Source organism: Maniola jurtina, chromosome 21 (assembly GCF_905333055.1).
Source record: "Maniola jurtina chromosome 21, ilManJurt1.1, whole genome shotgun sequence".
Taxonomy (NCBI): domain Eukaryota; kingdom Metazoa; phylum Arthropoda; class Insecta; order Lepidoptera; family Nymphalidae; genus Maniola; species Maniola jurtina.
Genome location: NC_060049.1, coordinates 198,814 through 221,298, shown reverse-complemented (window position 1 = coordinate 221,298; position 22,485 = coordinate 198,814). Strand labels below are relative to the sequence as shown.

Sequence of the window (22,485 nt, the reverse complement as noted above, 5' to 3'; positions counted from 1 at the left end):
AGGTGCGTAAGTACGAGGTACTTAAAGAAAGGTTGCTGAACATGTATGAAGAGTCGGAGAACCGCCAGATACAGAAGCTCATCGGGGAAATGGAACTGGGTGATCAGAAACCCAGCCACCTCCTCCGAAAGATGCAGGATCTGGCCAGGGGTAAAATTAATAATGAGACCCTAAGTGTTTTATGGCAGAATCTGCTACCAGCAGCAGCACGAGGCGTTCTGGCTGCGACAGAAGCTAAAGATCTAGACAGACTAGCCGTGATTGCTGACAAAGTAATGGAAACTATGAAGTCCCAACCAGTAGCAGAAGTGGCAGCAAAGGAGGCGGTACCCGGAACTTCGTCGATGGCAGCTGAAATAGCCAGGATACATGCAAGGTTGGACCAGCTGGACAGGTCCAGACACAGTTGGCGAGGCAGGCGAGGTCGCGAAAGGTTCCGTGGTCGTTCGCGTTCCCGAGGACGAGAGGAAAATAGGTCCAGACGTACCCCGGATAGCCCGGACTGGCTCTGCGTGCATCATTTTAAATATAGGCAGAGAGCTAATCGCTGCGAACAGCCGTGCACCTGGAATAAGCAGGAAAACTAGTAAAGATGCAGGTGGAACCGGTGGGTACCTGCGTCGAATTAGGGAACCACCGTTTATGTATTACGGATAAAGACAATGGCATACGTTATTTAATAGACACAGGTGCGAACATTTCAGTGTTGCCTAAAAGTTATAAATCAGTGTGTGACAGTGCAATGAATAATAAATACAAACTTTATGCCGCGAATGGTAGTGAAATACAAACTTTCGGAACAAAGACTCTAGTGTTAAATTTAAGATTGCGTCGTGCGTTTAAGTGGACTTTTGTAATAGCCGACGTTAAACAACCCATTTTAGGAGCGGATTTTTTAGCTAAGTATAATTTGTTAGTAGACTTAAGAAATAGACGATTGTTAGATCAAGAGACTAACATGTATGTAATTTCCACTATAGTAAACTCGGAGCATTCATCTATTTTTACTATAGCCGAGTCGCATCCATGTTATTCTCTTCTAAGTAGGTTTCCAGAATTGACAATGCCAGCGACGTTCAAAGAACCACCACGTCACAGCGTAAGACACCACATCGAGACTTCAGGTCCTCCGGTGCATGCGCGCCCAAGGCCGTTGCCCCCGGACCGATTTAAAAAGGTAAGAGAAGAATTTCGCCTTATGCAGGAAATGGGTATTTGCCGCCCGTCAAAGAGTGCGTGGGCGAGTCCTCTACACGTTGTACCTAAAAAAGATGGTAATATAAGGCCGTGTGGAGACTATAGAGCGCTGAATGCAATTACGAAGCCTGATAGATACCCAATTCCTCACATAAAGGATTTTACGTTTATTTTAGCCGATAAGAAAGTATTTAGTAGGATTGATATTAACCGAGCGTATCACTTTATTCCGATAGCAGAGGATGACGTGGAGAAAACAGCTATCATTACACCTTTTGGTTTGTTTGAATGGCCATGTATGTCTTTCGGTTTAAGAAACGCAGCACAGACGTTTCAACGTTTCATGAATAATTATGTCTTACAGGATTTAGAGGCAAATTTTCAACAAAATAACCCGGATTGTGCGAATTATAAAGCAGAATTTGTTTTTTCATACTTAGATGATTTAATAATAGCTAGCGAAAATAGTTCGCTTCACGAAAAACATTTAGAGACCGTTTTTGAAAGACTACAACAAGTTGGGTTAACTATTAATTTAGCAAAGTGTGCGTTTTCACAAGATAAAGTTGAGTTTTTGGGTCATGAGGTGTCAGCCAGTGGCTTAAGGCCGTTACCAAGCAAGGTCCAAGCCATTGTAGACTTTCCCAGACCGAAAACGGTAGAGGAACTTCGTAGATTTCTGGGCATGGTAAATTTCTATAGAAGTCATTTGCGTCAGGCAGCCGAATATCAAGCTGAATTAAATAAGTATCTTCACGGAGCAAAGAAACGTGACAAAAGTAGTATAGTGTGGACAGAAAGTGCTGTTCAAGCTTTCGAACAATGCAAGTTGAATTTACAGAACGCTGCTTTGTTAGCGTATCCGATAACAGGTCAAGTGCTTGCTATAATGGCAGACGCGTCAAATAGTTGTGTTGGAGGCACATTGCAACAAAGAGTAAATAACGAATGGGTTCCGTTAGGTTATTTTTCGAAAAAATTGACTGACACGCAACAAAAGTACAGTACCTACGACAGGGAGTTACTTTCGCTTTATTTGTCAGTGCAATATTTTAGGAACATGTTCGAAGGTAGAGATCTCGTTTTGTATACAGATCATAAGCCGTTAACGTTTGCGTTTAAAAAGCTAAGTAGTAGTAAAGAAACGCCGCGAAGGACCCGTCAGTTATTATTTATTAGTGAGTTCACGACGGATATACGCTATACAAAAGGCGAAGAGAACGCGCCCGCGGACGCGTTATCGCGAGTTGAAACAATTTCGTGCCCGTCTGTACTTGACTTCACAGAAGTGGCTATTGCGCAAGCGAACGACAAAGAGCTCACAGAATTGTTAGGAACAAAAAACGGTAACACGAGACTAATAAAAATTGACTTGCCGAGTGTAAATAAGCCCATTGTTTGTAACTTGCGAGGCGATAAGGCTAGACCTTACTTACCAAAACAGTTTAGGCGTATCGCATACGAAACAATACATAACCTCAGCCATCCAGGCATTAGAACAACAAGGAAAATGGTAACTAATAATTATTTTTGGCCTGGGATGAATAAAGATATAGGTATTTGGGCTAGGTCGTGCATAGAGTGTCAAAAAGCAAAGGTTCACAGACACACTATGTCACCTTTAGGGCAATTTGCAAAAGTAGATAGAATGTGTCATTTACACATTGACATTACAGGTCCATTCACTATTTCAGAGGAAGGCTACAGGTATTGTCTTACAATGATCGATAGAGAAACAGGTTGGCCGGAAGCATTTCCAATTAAAGATATTTGTGCGAAGACAGTAGCCAAACTCGTGTATGAAGGATGGATTACTAGACATGGGTGTTTTATTAATTTGAGTTCAGATCAAGGAAAGCAATTTGAAAGCAGTCTCTTTAGACAGTTAATGAAATATTTAGGGGTTCATAAGTTTAGGACGACACCGTACCATCCACAAAGTAATGGCATGATCGAACGATGGCATCGTAGTTTTAAGGCCGCCTTAATGGCGAGATTAAAGGACAATAGATCGTGGGTTGAAGAAATGCACACCATTATGATGGGACTACGTGCAGTACCACGCAGTGACACAGGGGTAAGCGCCGCGGAATTAACCTTTGGGCGAACTCTGAGGCTCCCTGGAGAATTTTTCGAACCATCGGATAGTAAGATAACGGACGGTGAGGAGTACCTAAAGCAGTTGAAACAGGTAATTAGTAATTTAAGACCGAAACCCGAGACACACAGAGACTCTCGGACTATTTTTGTGCACCCTGCCTTAAAAGACTGTAAAAAAGTTTTTGTTAGAAACGATGTAATGCGTAAGTGTCTACAACCACCGTATGACGGTCCCTATGACGTCATAAAGCGGTTGGAAAAAGCATACTTAGTACAGTTACCCAATAGACAAGCACTTATTTCAATTGACAGGTTAAAACCGGCTTTTGTCCTGGATATCAAAAATCCACGACAGACGCCGGATGAAACGACATGTAAGAAAAAATGTAGATTTAGTGACGATGATGTTTTGCCGACTCATACAATCCGTACTACTCGGAGTGGGAGAGTCAGCAAAACGCCCGTTAGGTATCAGTAGAATAATTTGAGTATCAACTAGCAATTAAGCAATAAGTATTACGAAATAAGTATTGTAAAATGGCCCCGATCCGCATATATTATTTTTTATTTTATTCATGTATTATTTTTTATTAGAAGACATAACTAAACCTTATTATTGAGAGTGTTAGAGTGGTTGACGATTGTTATAGTTTATTGGATAGTGTGTAAATGTAAAATGTAATGTAACAAACATTCGAAGCGTTGAGTGCAACGTAGGCTGGATGGCGCGGGCATAGCAACAATTGTAAGTGGACTTGCCACAGCGACCCCGTCGCCACCCGCTCAAGTTCTAGTGACCTCATCTCAAGTATTAATGTGTTAAGAGATGTACCATGCATCGAATCAAAGGAACACTTTAACTGGGTGACGTGTTTAAATTATGATTTGTTGGGTAAGCCGATCGGAAACATTGTTAGGGTTGTCGAAAAATAAAGAACGAATATTGTGAAATAAAATTAAGGTTGCGGAAATTTGTATTTGTTTAATTTTTATTAAGATAAAAATTTGGGGTGGTGTGATGTAGAGGCACTAGTAAATAGGCATTTTAGAGGCTACGCGTGCGACGGCGTAGCGAAATTGGTTAGTTGCCCCTAGCCTCTTGTAGCGTGTTGTTGTTTCCAAAGAAATTGTAACTTTAAATAGTGAATTATAATATATATTTTTTTAGTGTTCATTTCTTTTGTTTTTATTACTACCCTGGTAGAGAACACGGCGCTACTATATATACAGCAACATTCGTTGTACAATAAATACCTGTACAAATATACCTGTACAGTCATCAATGCTCGGCCATGCTGAGTTTGCGGCCTATTGCTATTGTTAGTTTTTTTTTTTTATTTTTATAGATTTAATTTACTTATAACATATGTATGTTTGTCACTAGCAATAAGTAAGCAATAAAGCCTATTTATTATTATTATTATTATTATTATTATTAATTTATCAAACTGTTTTTAGTTAAACTGTAAGACACTTCGTAACTCCCACGAGAGAGCTAAACAATGCAATAGATGCGTATCTTTGATCCCCAGACAGACGGACAATTACATTATACCTATAGAGATGTCTGAGTGCTCTTAACTCCTAATTCATCTCCTCTGTATAATCGTATGCCATGGGTGCTGGCCCACTACTGAGTATGGATCTCCTCTCAAAATAAGAAGACTATGGTTAAACCATAGTCTGCCACACTGACTCAGTGCGGATTGGCAGACTACACACAACTTAGGTCATATAGTAAGCGACAGGTCGATATGGCAGTTGGGATGGAGACGCCCCGCCTCATACCCCGATTGCCATCTCGACCTGTCTTATGTTACTTTCATAGAATAGATACCTACCACTTTTACTCAAGAAAACTAACCTTCAGGTTCAAAATGTTGAATTCCTAAGTTCTTACCAGTCAAACGATTACAATTTTTAGGGTTCCGAAGGATGCCAACGGGACCCTATTACTAAGCCTCCACTGTTTATCAGTCTGTCTGTTAACGGGCTGTAACTCATCCTGCTGTAGTAGGTAGGTACGTAGAGAGTTGAAGTTTTCACAATTTTGCACGATGGCACGGAACCCTTCGTGTGCGAATTCGACTCGCACTTGACCGCTTTCGTTAATTTATCAAACTGTAAAATAAAGCACTTCGTAACTCCCACGATTCAGTTAAAAGCAGAACAATGCGGATAGATGCGTATCTTTGATCCCCAGACAGATAGATTGTATAGAGATTAGGTACCTACTGATAGCCTCGTCTGAGCACTTCATTCATCTCTCCTGTATTATCCTGTGACACAGGTCACTTGAGAGGCTTGTGACCCCAAAGTCTATTGGTTTTTAGGGATCCGTACCTCAAAAGGAAAAACGGAACCCTTATAGGTTACTTTGTTGTCTGTCTGACTGTATGTCTGTCTGTCCGTCCGTCCGTCCGTCGTGTCTGTCAAGAAACCTATAGGGTACTTCCCGTTGACCTAGAATCATGAAATTTGGCAGGTAGGTAGGTCTTATAGCACGAGTACAGGAATAAAATATATGAAAACAGCAAATTCGTGGTTACATCATTTAAAAAAAAAATTAAAACGTGTTTCAATTTTCTAAGTAAGATAACTATCCCAAATGGGATATCTATCATATGAAAGAGCTTTACCTGTACACTCTAAAACAGATTTTTATTTATTTTTATGTATAATAGTTTTTGATTTATCGTGCAAAATGTTGGAAAAATACCCGAGTACGGAACCCTCAGTGCGCGAGTCTGACTCGCACTTGGCCGGTTTTCAAACTATATGCCCTGCCCAACTCGCAACAGCCGACTCTATGTCGGTTTTCAGATTCTCCTACGGATCTCCTCATTTCGGTTGTGATTACGTAGAGAAACTCCAAAACAACTACCAGACAAACGATTATTATCATTTTAGGGTTCTGTATCCAAAGGGGCTCTAATACTAAACCGCCGCTGTCAGTCCGCCTGTGTGTGTCAGCGGGCTGTAGGTATCTCATAAACCGTAATATGTAGAGTGTTGAAACTTTCACACAGTGTATATTTGTATTTCTATTGTCTATGGCTATAAGTGTGTTGGTTTATCTCTTTTTAGTGTTGCTTTTTCGTTTCATCGAGTTTCAAATCACAACAGGAGGTACTACACAGAAGTTTCACTTTGGTCATAATCTATTTTTAACCCCCGACCCAAAAAGAGGGGTGTTATGTCTGTGTATCTGTGTATCTGTCTGTGTTATCGTAGCTCCTAAACTAATGAACCGATTTTAATTTAGTTTTTTTTTTGCAAGGTGGCTTGATCGAGAGGTTCTTAGCTATACTTAATCGAAAAAAATCGGTTCAGCCGTTTGAAAGTTATCAGCCTTTTCTAGTTTTTTTATAGAGATTTTTGAATCGGTGGTTTTTTAAATTTTAACAGTAAACTGGCGGAGTTAATTTTTAAAATAATTGCAATTAAAAGTACTTAACAGTATATTTCGATTTATTTTACAATTTAATTTTATTCAATTTTAAACGAAACACGGTCTGTCAAAACATTAGTCCGAGCAAATATGGCAATCTCGTTCCATTTGGAATCGTTTAAAGCGGCAACCGCTTATGAAATTAGGAGAATTTGCTCCCGCCAGCCTCTAGCGCCCTCCCCCGGCCTCCCCCGGCCTCCGCGGGCCTCCCTGTTACTCCCAACTTGCTTTAGTACTGCATTGACTGTTCATTTTTACGGCCTTGTGAAAATTGGGTTAATATGTTGAACAGTTACAATTTCGTTGTTAAGTTCCAAACACGAAGAGAAAAAATTAATTAATGTGCTATCAATCTTTCTAAAATAGTATATTTCATTACAAGTGCGGAAAGGCTGTCATTGCAAAGAGTTCCGACAAATGTCTACCCGAGCCGAGGCGTAGCTGAAGGCGAGGGTTGACAGTCGGAACGAGTTGCAATGACGGTTCCGCACGTGTACTGAACGACTATTTTTAATACAGTTGGGAAAAAATGAAGCAATTTAATAAAATAATAAAAACACAATAAACTCAACTAACTTAATTTAATTTAAAACAACTTTATTGTTAATAGATATAAAAAACTAGGGTCGAAATTACTCATTTTAGCCAACCAACAACTAAACTCGCAAAGAAAATTTCTGAAAAATGGCGCCAACCGTAGAATATAAGCAGAGTTTTTTTTTTTCTTCACCCATTCTGGTAGGCAAAGGGAACTATGCCCATACAGCCAAGTCTTCAGTAGAAGTTTTTTATTGATATGAAATGAAGATGAAATTTAATGAGATGAAATGAAATGAAACCTAACCAAACTCATTCAATCAAATCATTAAATCTGATATTGAAACAAATTAGTAGCTTCTTATTAGAAATACGTATTTGCATGAATCATAAAAACTTCTATGAATTTTTTTAGTAAAAACTTCATGGTTGGTTTTTCTTTTTAATATTTTGACAGTTGGGAAAGAAAAAGCACGAGTGCGGGAAAGGTAAAGAAAAAGCACGAGTATGTAATAGCCCACATCCCGAACGCTATACATCCCTGCAATACGCCACTTTTTGAGCAACTGTATTAAAAAATATATTTATTACTTAAAAAGATGTTGCCCGCGATTTCATTCACGTAAGTTTTACTTTTTTCAATCCGGTGGGAACTCTTTGATTTTTTTTGTAAAAGTTTTGAAAGTTATCGGCTCTTTTCTAGTTACTGTATGTAACCTTCAGTCGTCAGGGGTGGTATAAATTTTTAATTTACACTTGTGTGGGGTAAAAAGTAGCCTACGTCCTTCCCCGAGATGCAAGCTATCTTAGTTCTAAACGTCAAAATCGGATAAACGGTTAAACCGTAAAAAGCTAGTAGACACGAAATTTATTAGTATTATTATGGTTTTGAAAAAATTAAAGTTTTGCAATATTTTTCCAACGAATAGTGACCATAACTTTTCATAATATCTAAGTAGGTACCTATATAAAGATATACGATTTAGAACTTTCCTGAAGTAATTCTGGTTGAAAATTCGAAATAAGATGCCTTGAATTTAGGTATAAAATAAAAATTCACGCGTTATTTATTTAACTAAAGGAACTAAATGCACAAAAATCATGTTGGAAATTTCATAACCGCTTTATTTTCCTGTTTATTCTCATTTATCAGAGCTAAGAGGATAACACTCGCTTGTTCAGTACGTAAGTGGTTCCATTATGCTACGAGGTTTAAAATTTCCTTACATTAAATCTGTAAACTTGTTTAAACTTCCTTTGTAGACGCTCGCGCTGCGATTTGCATAATAAACCAAAATAAACAGGATGCTTTGCAAGTTGCGACAGATAAATGTAACAATAGGAATATTTGCTTTTTTAGAGTTCCGTACCGCAAAAGGAAAACGGAACCCATATAGAATCACTTTGTTGTCTCTCTGTCTGCCTATCTATCTATCCGTCTGTTGTGTCTGTCAAGAAAACCTATAAGGTACTTCCCTTTAACCTAGAAGCATGAAGTTTGGCAGGTAGGTAGGTCTTAGAGCACAAGTAATGAAAAAATCCGAAAACTATGAATTTGTGGTTCAAAAAATATGTTCATGAACAAATATAATGTTTTCTATTTTCAATTTTCAAAGTAAGATAACTATACCGAGTGGGGTATCATAAATTATGAAAGGGCTTTACCTTACTTCTACAACAGATTTTTATTTATAAGTATGTAGTATGTTATATATTTTGATTTATCATGCAAAATGTTGAAAAAAATACCCGAGTACGGAACCCTCAGTGCGCGAGTCTGACTCGCACTTGTTTAAACCTAAATCCACGCGGACGAAGTCACGGGCATCAGTAGTTTTTTCCATGTAACATCCGTTAGGTCAATTTTTTCATATAAAATGTAGCCTATGTCACCCGGACCTTTACGACGAATCGATTGACACCTCATTCATAAAAATCGGCCCAGTAGTTTAGGCGCTACGGTGGAATACGGTGGAATCTAGATACAAACATACACACATACACACATACATATACTGCTAAAATCATAACCCTTCCTTTTGGCTTTGCCGCAGTCGGGTAAAAACTAAGAATTAGCGAACTTTCTAGACATATCCGTCAGTAGGTACACGGGGAAATTGTGGCTCATTCTACAGGTGTTGCAACACTCTCGCACTTTTTATCAAAGAATCAAGCTGAACAAATTCGCTTCACAACTACTGACTAGCCTTTTTTCTTTTAAAACACTTCAAATAACTTTGAAGATGCTTGGACTCAAAGCAAGTTGAAAAGCCGTAAAAATGCGCTCAAATGCCAACGGGAAAGAATAAAACTGCATCAAAGTGCATTCTTAGACAAGCTTGTTTGTTGGGAATTTCAAATAGAATCTTGTACTTTTAGCTACAATTCGCTTTTTTTTTCGAAACAAAGGTATGAAACAATCTATTAAATACCTAGTTAATTATTTGTATTTGATATAGCTTAAGTTTTACTAGGTAACTACTTACCCCGACCCAAAAAGAGGGGTGTTATAAGTTTGACGTGTGTATCTGTGTGTCTGTCTGTGGCATCGTAGCGCCTAAACGAATGAACCGATTTTAATTTAGTTTTTTTTGTTTGAAAGGTGGCTTGATCGAGAGTGTTCTTAGCTATAATCCAAGAAAATCGGTTCAGCCGTTTGAAAGTTATCAGCTCTTTTCTAGTTACTGTAACCTTCATTTGTCGGGGGTGTTATAAATTTTTAATTTACACTTGTTGAAACTGTCGTGGGATAAAATGTAGTCTATATCCATCTCTGGTGTGAAAGCTATCTTTGTACGAAATACGGATGATGCAGATGCTGTGAATTGTCGACGCGGATTTAGGTTATTTAAAAATACCGCGGGAACAATTTTTTACCCAAGATAAAAAGTAGCCTATGTCCACGCACGCTTTCGTATTTGTAATATGAATATGGATTTGTTTTTATTGCGGTTATACAAAGAAAACTTTGTGTCATAAACACAGAAACCTATTTACTGAAAAATTTCAAAGATTTACGTCGTCGGCCAGTTTAACCTACTATACCGACCGACCTACGCCTGCCTACCAACAGACCCTTTTGCCACAACAAAACAATTGAAATTCTTTCCTCTCCGGTACTTTAACGTAAATATCTTTGACCCAATGGGCTGTTAATATTAAAAACAATTTATTTATTTGATCAAAGCTTTCTTACTTTTAAGATTCGTACTTTTCCCTGTAGCCATTCAACCATACTCAAGTGACTCTGTCTGACTGGCTGTTAGTCTGTCTATGTACTACCTTTGACATTTTCACGGTTCGTCTGCTAAACCGATTTTGACAAAATTTAGTGTAGGTACAGATACCTTGCTTCTTGGAGAAGGACATAGGGTACTTTATACCTCTTATGAGAGTGAAAGAAATGCAATAGAAAAAAGGCTTTTTCTAAGTGTAAGGCCACAGCGCTGTACGATCTGAATTTCACTTTATTATATCATTAAAAGAGATGCTATTTATTTAAACGACCCTTCTGTACCTGAAGGTACTTATTATTAAGTATTTTGTGGCACCAGCTAGTAAACTTAGAAATTAAATGCCTATTTCATTTGAATAATGGCGTTTCTGTTACTGCTTACCTTTAGCAGAATTAGCAATTAACATTGCAAGTTTAACATTTATTAATTAAGTTGGAAACAGCGACGGAAACGAATAGATACAATCCGTGGAGTCCATTACTGGAGTCCTATTGTGTGAGGGAATAACTAATCAAAGCCGTTGCTTGTACAATAGATACATAACGAAAACATCAAGTTTCTCAGAGAAATTGATATACCGTAAAGGGTCTATGCATACAGACAGAGAGAAGTGGTTCAGTTTTTGGTCTCTTTTCACCTCTGATCTCCTCTTTTTTCCTCCCACATACATAATCGAAAGTTAGAGATGCGCGCGTAAGTAAGTAAAGTAACTACATAGTGCCCACGACTTCGTCCGCGTGGATTTAGGTTTTCAAAAATCCCGTGAAAACTTTGCTTTTCCGGGATATAAAGTTACATATGTCAATTTCCGGGATGCAAGCTACCTCTGTACCAAACTTCATATAAATCAGTTAAACAGATGGAGTCTTATGAGACCATCCCGGGCTTCCCGGGGAAGCTCTTTGATTTTCCGGGAGTGGCCTATGTCCTTTCTCGTGATGTAAGCTAGCAGACAGACAGACACACTTTCGCATTTATAATATCAGTAAACTATATTATTAGTATGGATTTGAACGTTAGCAAATGTGGTTTCCAATTAATATAGCTATTGGCTACTCAGTACCTACTCACTTTGAAGCGGTTAAATTACCTACTTGCTTAGACAAAGTAAGTATAGCTACTTCATGAATTGTGTCTTGACTTTTTTATTAATTAAAAAATAAGTGCCTTATTATGGGCCTAAAACGTCTCAGAATATTTAAGGAATGACTAATTCTTGTCATTTTCCACTTTACTTACATAAAGCTAAAGTAAAAAAACAATCTTTAAATATTTAAGAAGATTTTTAGTACTTAGAGACATTTAATCCAGGCTTTCAGGTAAAGATTTATTGAACGAGCTACAACTATAAATTTAAGCTCGAATAATTCTAAAAAAAAATCGTCGATATCCAACAAAAAAAAACTTTAAATTTCTAAAACTCAACAGACGGAACAACATCATTTCAGTGGATCTTCCACTCTAATAACTCCTAACTCTTCATCAAAACAACAATTTATTGACAAAATACGTACTTTCTATGTAACCATGACGTGTAAATAATCTAAGGGAACAAGATAGCGCAAACTCAAAATTCAATCATTGTGAGGTTAGCTGATGATGCCCGCGACTTCGTCCGCATGATTTTTGATATTTTAAAATCTCTCTGAATTTCAATCAATTGATTCAGATGATGAGCCGCGTAAACTTAACTGACTTTGCCAGTTATAATATTAGTCCTTTAGCTTTAGTGTTACAACTTGTATGATCTCTCAGGTCTCTTTCAGAGATAACGCCTTTACCTTATAACTTCCTGCTCGTACCTACCTTAGACCTTAAAAAGCAAGCTGATACAACTATTTTAATTTATAAACAAAAACTTTATAGTCTTTTGTAGGCATACACCACAGTATTTAAGATAAATGTTATTTTCAGGCCGACACCGATGTGGAACTAACAGAAGAAGAAAAGAGAGCATGGTCAAGTCTACACGGAGGAGGCGGGTGGGGCAAAAGGGGCTGGCAGGACATGAGTTCAGCTTGGGGAAAACGGGGCTGGCAGGACTTGAACTCAGCCTGGGGCAAGCGAGGCTGGCAAGACTTGAATTCCGCTTGGGGTAAAAGGGGCTGGCAGGATTTAAATTCCGCGTGGGGTAAAAGAGGCTGGCAAGATTTAAACTCTGCGTGGGGTAAAAGAGGTTGGCAAGACCTTAACACTGCATGGGGCAAGCGAGCATGGAGGGATTTGTATCAGACGCCGTGGGGCAAGCGGGCCTGGCAGGACTTGAACTCTGCTTGGGGCAAACGGGGCTGGCAGGACATGAGCTCGGCGTGGGGAAAACGAGGCTGGCAAGATATGAGCTCTGCTTGGGGAAAACGGGCACCTGTAAGTATGATTACGTGTATTTTGTTGTTTAGTTATGTACTTATTCATTTCTTCCATCGTTATTAATTAACAGGTATTAACAACTCTAGCAAATCCCATTAAACTTCTAAACTTTGTCCGGCACATTAGAAGTTTGGATTTTCCAAGTTTTTCACTTGTGTCACAGTTTCCTTAAACTAGTTCGCGGTAGCAAACGTTCATTGCGCCGTGTAGACTCAGTTCTCACGACATAAACACTGCATTTGAAGGAATGTGAATGGCACATACTTTGAATGTGGGACCAGACGTTATTCGAATATAAAAAATACCTACAAAGTTATGTATAACCCGGTGAACGGTCGTATACTCAATATATAGTGCCACTCAAAAATATAACCCCAATAAAAAGGATTTTCAGAAATAAAATGAAATGAATGAAATGAAAAATGTTTATTTACAAAATACAGTCTTGTACAATTTTTCTGTGTCTGGTGACCCAGCACACTAGGTAGTCCTGTATCGTGGATACCTAATACGCACTAAACAATGTGCCGTTTACAATTTTTATTTGACACTCGGTTAATTAATTTAGGTATAACTATTCTAAATGTTAAAAATTGGATAGGCCAGCAAGTATAATAAGATGAATGTTTCAATGCAGGAGAAATGGGCCAACTTCCACGGCTCGTGGGGCAAGCGCACGGCCCCGGAACCCGACTATCAGGACTATGAGATCGCCTACGAGCACACCGTGCCCCTGCAACAGGTATGACGTCGATCCCGATATAAGCATAGCACTATCCCGCACCGGGTTAGCGCGGGCGCTGTGCGGGTGATTGCCATCTCAACCTGTCGCGCCTACTACACCCCTAATTCATTTTCTGTTGTGTTTGTCTTTGGTTTGCAAATAGCAAAGAAGGATTTCAATAAATACGCCTCATTGTGCATTTCATCATCATCGTGATCTATTCCCATTACCGGCCCACTACTGAGCACGGGTCTCCTCTCAGAATGAGAAGGGGCTAGGTCATAATCTGCCACGCTGGTCCATTGCAGATTGGTAGACTTCACATACCTTGCAGAACATGGAAAACCCTCAGGCATGCAGGTTTCCTCAAGATGTTTTCCAGCAAGAGATATTAAATTTCATTTTGCATTAGATTTTTTGCTTTTAGATCATACCTACCATCGGGCACTTATCACGCTACAAGACCATATTTTAAGTACTTTCACACCTACATATAACATACTAGGCAATAAATCCAACGGGTGGGAAGCAAAAATCACCTATAGTATCATAAAACCTATCAGCCTAGTCAGCGGGTCACAGCGGGGAGTGATATATTAGGCCCGATATATTGAACAGCCGCAATCATTCTGCGGACCGGTTTTGATTAATCGTATCAAATGTTCTAATATCTTTGTACCTATTACGTTTAATCGTTATTCTATTTTTCACGCATATTTAGCTTACTTCTGCTTTAATTAATTGCCAATCATATAGGATTGTTCTTATTAATGATTGCTGCTCGCCGGACAAATTCAAACTAAAAATCAAACTAGGTTTTTACATTTTGATGGTCAAAAATATTCTTAGATTTGTATTATATAGTGGTGAAGGGTTCCATAAGGTATACTGATACCTTAAGTAAAATAGTCGGTAACTATTGTCATTTATTTCATTATTTTCATATATTGTTCGCGACAATCGCGCAAAATTAACTCATAAAAACTTCTGTGAACTCAAAACATCGTTCGAACGCGTCTCAAGTAGGTAGCAGAGATAACGAAAGAATCTATGGCACTAACTTCTCGGTACTAATTACCTCATTTGACATGTTATCAAACACGCTGTATACAGCACGTATAAGCAAAAATGCCAATGATATATTTTGTTATACAGGATGAGGCGGACCACCTACCCCTGGAGAGCCCCGAGAAGAGGGCGTGGTCAGCGCTGCACGGCTCCTGGGGCAAGCGGCCCAACAAGCAATCCCAGCTGTACAACAGCGGTAACTATTTTCTTTGACTCGACGTGGGTTATCCCATAATCACCTTTTTTTCTTTTTTTTTTTTCACGCCCGGGGAGGCACGGAGGTCATGTCAAACTCTACCGACTAAAACCCCACGGAGTTCCACGAATCGCCTGGTGAATACTCACTCTGTGAAAATTTCAACCCACTACCTATAACGATTCTTAAGATACAGCCCACTGAAAAAAACCCTAAAGAAGCTTTTTCTCATGTTGATTAAATCACAGTAAACTTTTATTATTCGCGTATTTATAAGGTCAAATAAAGTACAGATCTTAACGCGGCGGTCTCCGTTTTCGTCGATACTAAAGTTTACTAAAATGGAAATAGGTTAGGAACGCATGGATCGAAAAATTTGAAATTAATATATAATATTTTTCATTATATCCCCTTGGATTTGGTCCGATAAAAACATGATTGGACAAACTTTCCTCGATAGAAAAAAAATCAGAAGTTTGGTCTAAAACCTTAGGCTTTTGGGTTTTTCTCTTTAATGACAAAGCTCTTAAAGACGTAACTTTCACCATAGGTGTAAAACAATCAAATAAATAATTCGGTCCGATCATTTCACAGTAAGTGCTATATTTCAAATTATATTCTAAATTATTTGATTTCACGCTTCCTCGCTTATTCTCTTCAAATCGCGTACAGAGCGAGTACAAAGAATTTTCGACCCTATTGTTGAGTCTTATGGGCCGTAATTACGTTATCTTGTCAGTCATACCCGTCGCCTCAGCGCGGCAGGACCTGTTTCGGGTTTCATAAGCATTTTGTCATACTGTAATTGTACAGAATGCCATAGAGTAGTAAATTCAGTACTATGTTATAAAGTATTTTTATTTAGGATTTTTCTAGATTTTAAGATAAGTTTATATTGTGCATTTATTACATTAAAAAATTAATTATTTTAAAAAGAATGCAGTAAACAGTACATTGCAGTGTAGTGAAGCTAATATTAGGTCATAATAGACCAGGACTTATAATTTGAAAATAAAAATTAATTAATCTGAGTGCTCTATCCCGGTAGCTCAAAGATCAAAAACCAAACTTGTAAAATGCATAAGTATTAGAAGATAAGATGGAAAAAAACTTTATTGATATCAATTTAAAGGTTTTTAGGGGAAAGTACTAATTATTATGAAAATAGGATGAGAGGAGACCGCGTATAAGCAAGCGTAGTGTAGGACGTCCTCCAGCACGATGGACTGATGATATAAAGCGGCTGGCGCTCTTTAGGGAAGGCCCATGTCCAACAGTGGACATCCACGGGCTCATAATGATGATGATGATGATCATGATTATTATGAAAATGACATCCACTTTCAAGTCCGAGATGTTTATCCAAGGTGTTATAATTTTTAGTTTCTTCACTTGCTATGCAATGATATCATTTATTAGGGTTCCGTACCTCAAAAAGAAAAGCGGAACGCTTATAAGATCAATTTGCTGTCTGTTTGTCTGTCTATCTAACTGTATGTCTGTCTATCTGTCCGCCTGTCAGTCTGTTTTGTCCGTGTGTGTTGTGTCTGTCAGGAAAACCTATAGGGTACTTCCCGTTGACCTAGAATCATGAAATTTGGCAAAAACCATGAATTTATGGGTTCATTAAAAAACAATGTGTTTTAATTTTCAAAGTAAGATAACTATACCAAGTGGGGTATCATATAAAAGGGTTTTACCTGAACATTCTAAAACTGATTTTAATTTATTTTTAAGCATAATAGTTTTTGATTTATCTTGCAAAATGTCGGAAAAATACCTGAGTACGGATACGGAAACTTGGTGCGCGAGTCTGACTCGCACTTGGCTGGTTTTTTTATGTATATACGTCACTAAGTAGTCAATAATAAGTTTGATCAAAAATTGCAGTGTCATAAATGTTTTATAGATCAAAAAAATAATCATACTATTAAATATTCCTTCAACTTAGACCTTATTGTCACAGCTTAAAAGTTGAAAATGTGCAAAACAAAATTTCATACGTACTTAATACTTTTTCTCATAAAACTAGTTCAATTTACAAGAAATGAAAGATCCTATTGTGTTTGCCTTTGTCAATACAAAGGATCTTTGTGGCTTTTGTGTTCCCACTCACGTATACTAACATTAAAATATCGATGTTAAAATATTCGTTGTAAAACTTACCTTATGCAGTTATTCTTAAAGTATACATTAAATTGTTATTGGGACGAGAGTTGCTTCGTTTTGGAATGCCAAATCAGTGTATCAATTTTTCTTGTTTTGAATCGAAAGGTAAGAACAGTAATAAAATGTAACTACTGAAATCGTTTGTTCGTAGCTTTTATAGGTTCGTGAGAAGTAGTATTGTTGTATGATAATTTGGTCAATTTACAGATCAAATTTCTCAAAATCCTGTCTTAGTGCGGGTCTACGTTATATAGAGAACCAACTGCATCTTTTCAAAATCACTTCAAAATCCCATCAGGACCAGTCCTGGCACAATTGTTAGTTAGTGGTAGTACCTTTTCACCCCCACTTTTTTTCATATTACATCCGTTAGGTCAATTTTTTCGTATAAAATGTAGCCTATGTTACCCGGATCTTTACGACAAATCGATTTACACCTCATTCATCAAAATCAGCCCAGTAGTTTCGGCGCTACGGTGGAACACACAGAATCTGGATACAAACACACACACATACATATACAGACTGCTAAAATCATAACTCTTCCTTTAGGCTTTGGCGCAATGGGGTAAAAAAACAGGCTGAATTGAGAACCACCTTCTTTTTGGAAGTTGGTTAAAAATTAAAAAGGGAGCAAGCAACAGACCATTTAGACTATTTACTTTTCCAGACGTTTTAGATACTATCTCATTCAGCGTTTATGTCATCCAACTATGAAATTTGACGTCTGGCTAATGAGGTGTTCTAATCATACAGACTATTCACAATTCCAGACGTTTTGCTACTTGTGCATTTTGTTTTTATGGCGTACAGCTAAGTTGACTCTCTGCTGACTGGGTAATCTGCTTTGATGTCATCTAGCTGAATTGTCTATTGGCTTACTAGGCACTTTGCTTTCATGCCAGTCAACGTAAAATTGTCTTTTAGCGAAAAGGTAATGACCTCTTTTTCTGGATGCCTAATGATAGGCATCCAGAAAAAGAGCTCAGCTTCTGAATTAGAGAACATAATTACTACAAATTTAAAATTTGAATCAATGGCCCGAATCTGAATATAACAAAAAAGCTATAAAATATTTTAATCTCTGTCTTGACTTTGTTCAGTATCATATAAAAACATTTCTCCAGCGCTTTGACTTTGAACCTTAACGTAAACAGTTAAGTTAGCGTATTGAATGTGTACATACCTACTTATGCTCTTTTGGAATATTTCACCTAATTAGTTAACTTTTATGGCTATTAGCTCCGAGCGGGCCGGTTTGACTGTAACCATATTGAATAAACAAAAACAAGGATTATAAACAAAACAGCTTTTTATACAACACGAAATATATTATAATGTTATCCTGTTATGGCTGCAGGTGCATATAATCTCTTTCAGGTGTTTTTGCACGCCTAGCGCGTGTGATATTTTTTTACTGTAAACGTTTTGATAATATGAAAAAATAGGATTTTACGATCTCGGTAATTAGTGAAATGCAATAAATAGTTACTTGTGTAATGTCCGTGCTAACTATATTTTCATTGAATTTCAGTTGAGTGTAATTTCTATAATCTCAGCATCTATAATAGCAATAAGATATAGAAAATATAAGATTTACCTATAAATGTAAGTAATTAGGAATGACAGTATTATCATTATCAATAAGTGAAAATTTCAGAAACTTGGACTTGTCCATGCTATAATCTTTTATCCATGTGACGTATCTTCTTTCAAGGCCAAATGTAATGGTCACCACAGTAATGACCAAAACTGGCAGATAGGGGTTTATAATGAGAACGTTAACGTAAAATAGACCTTAACCGCCTTATTTTATAGCTCAAATTAATCCATTCATGTATAGCCAGTCAGACAGAACCAGAAATTAAAATCGGTGTAATTGAATTTAGGACCTTAAGTCAAGGTTATTTAGGCCCATTTTAATTTAATGTTACTGTGTGTGTGTGATCTCATTCTATGAAAGTTGGTGAAATGTTAAATCTCCTACTATAATAAGCATACAGGTTGAAAAAGACACCTATTAGCATGATTGTAAATAGATCTCATTCATTATTTCTCGTTGTTGACAAAAAAATAAAAGTACATTATAATATTGTTTTTTTTTTTTTATCAGTGACTGTTTACTAACTAATGATAGTAACTTGGCAACAGTGTGCATTAAAATCCATACTAATATTATAAATGCGAAAGTGTGTCTGTCTGTCTGCTACGTTTTCACGGCCCAACCACTGAACCGATTTTAATGAAATTTGGTACAGACTTGGGATACATCCCGGAGAAGGACATAGGCTACTTTTTATCCCGGAAAAATGAAGAGTTCCTACGGGATTCAAAAAAACCGAAATCAACGCAGGCGAAGCCGCAGGGATCCTCTAGTAGTATATAAAACAATATTTAACTTGTACAAATATTTTTTATAGATACGCAATGTTATATATTACAATAAAGTAACCCAGCGAAGTCGTATGTAATCGATTCTGATGATACCTACAGATTATTTTTTTTAAATAAATTTTTAATTATTTCATAATAAATATTTTTTATCACTATAACTTTGAATTTTAAACTTATACATAACTTGACTTTTTACTCCATCGTAAACACTGAAGTCGGGTGACGTAATGATTAAATGCAGGAGCGATGTGAAAATAATAATCTACACTGTGGCGATGCGCAACCGGTTCAGGGGCGTCTAAGAGAGATGCCGATACAATGTGTATCGCCATCTCTAGATTTGAAATTATACCTGGAATATACCGTCCCCATAACCAATCTTGTTTAAACACCATTGGACAATACGTCTTGTAAGAAGCATCGACTATAGAAATCGTTCAACAAATCAAACGGGACATCTATATCTGTTTCGAGTAAGCCTTGATCGATGCGGTCGCGTCAGTTTGATAGATCCCGATCGCGATCGCTCCTCGACGCCATTACTACCGTCATTTGACTCATTTAACTTAACAATGTTCTTTGTTGCGGGTACAAGTAAATAAATCGATCTCATCCAAAACGTAGAGCCAGAAACAAGTCGACCTATTTATCTTCATGACATTATTGTGTAGAATAACAAGAACCAAAAATAGATTCAGTAATTATTTGTGATCGTCTAGTGGTTGAATGCCTTACTTAGTGATTTCGATCAATAGAAATTACCTAAGAAACATAAGTAGGTACTTACTGAGTTTTTAAATATATTCACGCATTGGTCGTGAAAACTGTTAATGAATAAATTAAGATTATTATGATTATGAATAATATCATTGTGTGCAGAACTGAATGAAAAACCCATACTATAATATCATAAATGGAAAATCAGAGTTCCTTAAGGATTTTTAATAATCATTCCACGCGGACGAAGTCGCGTCATCAGGTAGTTAAAAATAATAACTTAATCTACTCACAGGAGTGCATACGGAGCAGATGCGAAATCAAACAAGCTCAAAGATTTGCATTACAAAGCTTGAGCTCGTTTATAACTTTGAAACTACATATTTTTAAGGAAATCTAGCAAACCACAGATAAAGGTATTAGTTTCTATTTTCTGGAGCATGTCTACAATATTTCATTCACTTTGATTGGAATGTTATAATATAGAGTGCATCGGGAGTATTTCAAAGAGATTATTATAAAGAATAGAAAATAGCTGATTATAATCTAGTTGGTTATACCTGGTTATAGCTCTTGTATACAATAGTACAATGTGTTTAGCAAGTGAGGCCAGAATAGATAGTCACGTTTCATATTTTAATTAAATGGGTAAAAGAACCAGAGTAACTGACCTAGCTAAACGGGTTGTGAAGCAGAATATTAGTGGCGATGGGCACTTGGCCAGCACAGCGGACTATGGCTTAAACCCTTTTTTTATTCTGAGAGGAGACCTGTGCTCTGTAGTGGACCGGCATTGGGTTGGACGATAATGATAATTTCAGTAAAAATGTTCGAGTACGTAGCTTAATTGTTGAAAGTTAATTTAATCACACTCTTATTTGCGAAAGTTTGTTTGTGTGTTTGTTACTCTTTTACGCAAAATCTACTGGATGGATTTGGCTGAAATTTAGAATGAAATTCAGGATTATACCCTGGATTAACACATCGGTTTCTTTTTATCTCGGAAAATCAAAGAGTTCCAACGGGATTTTCAAAAAACCTATATCCACGCGACTGAAGTCATGGGCAGCAGCTGGTTTAATGTAAATGAGTGCGGTGTAAACTGCAACAAGTAGGTATCTAAAGCGTTGAGCGCTCGTAAATACTGGTAAATACTCGTAAATGCTCGTAAATTACTTCACTAATGCGAAGCGAAACCGGCAAGATTTATTTTGAAGCCGAGAGAATTTCATAAATTATCCGGAAACGGAACACTGCGCCGGGGACTCGTTTTTTTATGTAAATATTCAAATTAAACGTGAAAATCTTTTAAAATCATCCTGATTAAATACTTGATATGAATATTCATAAAAATATAATCACGAATACAAATTATTCTTTTGTTTCGCTTTTGCTTTCACTATTCAAAAGAACGTGTTCATTTAAAAAAGTTAATTTGAATGAAGATAATTTTGAATGTGAGTTGGATCTTGCGTTGATGTGCTTTGCGTGTATGTATGCATTTTATAAACTGTAGTGAGAAAGAAATCATAGAATAAATAAATAGTAGTAGAAATCCGTATTTGTTATTATAAATACGCAATCATATAACGGTTATAATATTTTGATGATTTTGTGAAAATCTTGTTCGGAGTCTTATAATATCAGTCAGCCGAATTTTTGATATTATCAAAAAGGTCTATGGTGCTACGAGTCGTAGCTCGTAGCTCTTTTTCGTAGACGATCGGTTTTGAATTGTAACAAAATGTTTATAATTATTACCTAATAGGCTATCTCTATATTATACTTACAAATGTATAATATGTGTACATAATCGTATATTTAACACTACACGTACTACTGTTTTGAAGGTTTAGTTTAATCTTCCGTGGTGTTATGTTTTTTTAATTTATTAATAGTAGGAATCTAAATAATATTAAAAAGTCCTGTCTTACTGACTTATCACCACCCAGCCTAGTTCTTACTTAATAAGCCGAAATTTCGCACAAAGGCTAGACAAGAAAAGACGGATTTATCAGAATGCCCATGGGAATGAAGCTGCGGGCGGTCACTAGTTAGGTATATAATCAAACCAAATCAATTATTTTTGTAAACATTGTTGTGCTGTGATTGGTTAGATATAACAAAAATTGCTTAGTATAGAATGGCATTCAATAAAAGTAATCTGTTAACAATGATTAGAGATTTTTGTTAATCTCTAAAAGCCGAATCAAAAGAACATTTCTCACAGACTCCGATATCAGGGTTTTTAATCTCTGGAATAAATCTGTTATTGAAACTCGGTTGTCACTGGAGAGACTGGCAGCTGCGCGCTCTCGCCTGGCAAAAG

At 37.1% G+C, this 22,485-nt stretch overlaps 1 protein-coding gene across 1 annotated transcript in view; it reads left to right on the top strand.

Annotated features, from left to right (window-relative positions):
- The window catches only part of LOC123876171 (prothoracicostatic peptides), an 85,235-nt gene that overhangs the window by 53,919 nt on the left and 8,831 nt on the right, over positions 1 to 22,485 (top strand). The window contains exons 3-6 of the mRNA XM_045922336.1: positions 12,436 to 12,831; positions 12,868 to 12,885; positions 13,526 to 13,630; positions 14,768 to 14,876. Of these exons, the coding sequence (XP_045778292.1) occupies positions 12,436 to 12,831; positions 12,868 to 12,885; positions 13,526 to 13,630; positions 14,768 to 14,876 (628 nt within the window). The remainder of the gene's footprint in view (positions 1 to 12,435; positions 12,832 to 12,867; positions 12,886 to 13,525; positions 13,631 to 14,767; positions 14,877 to 22,485) is intronic.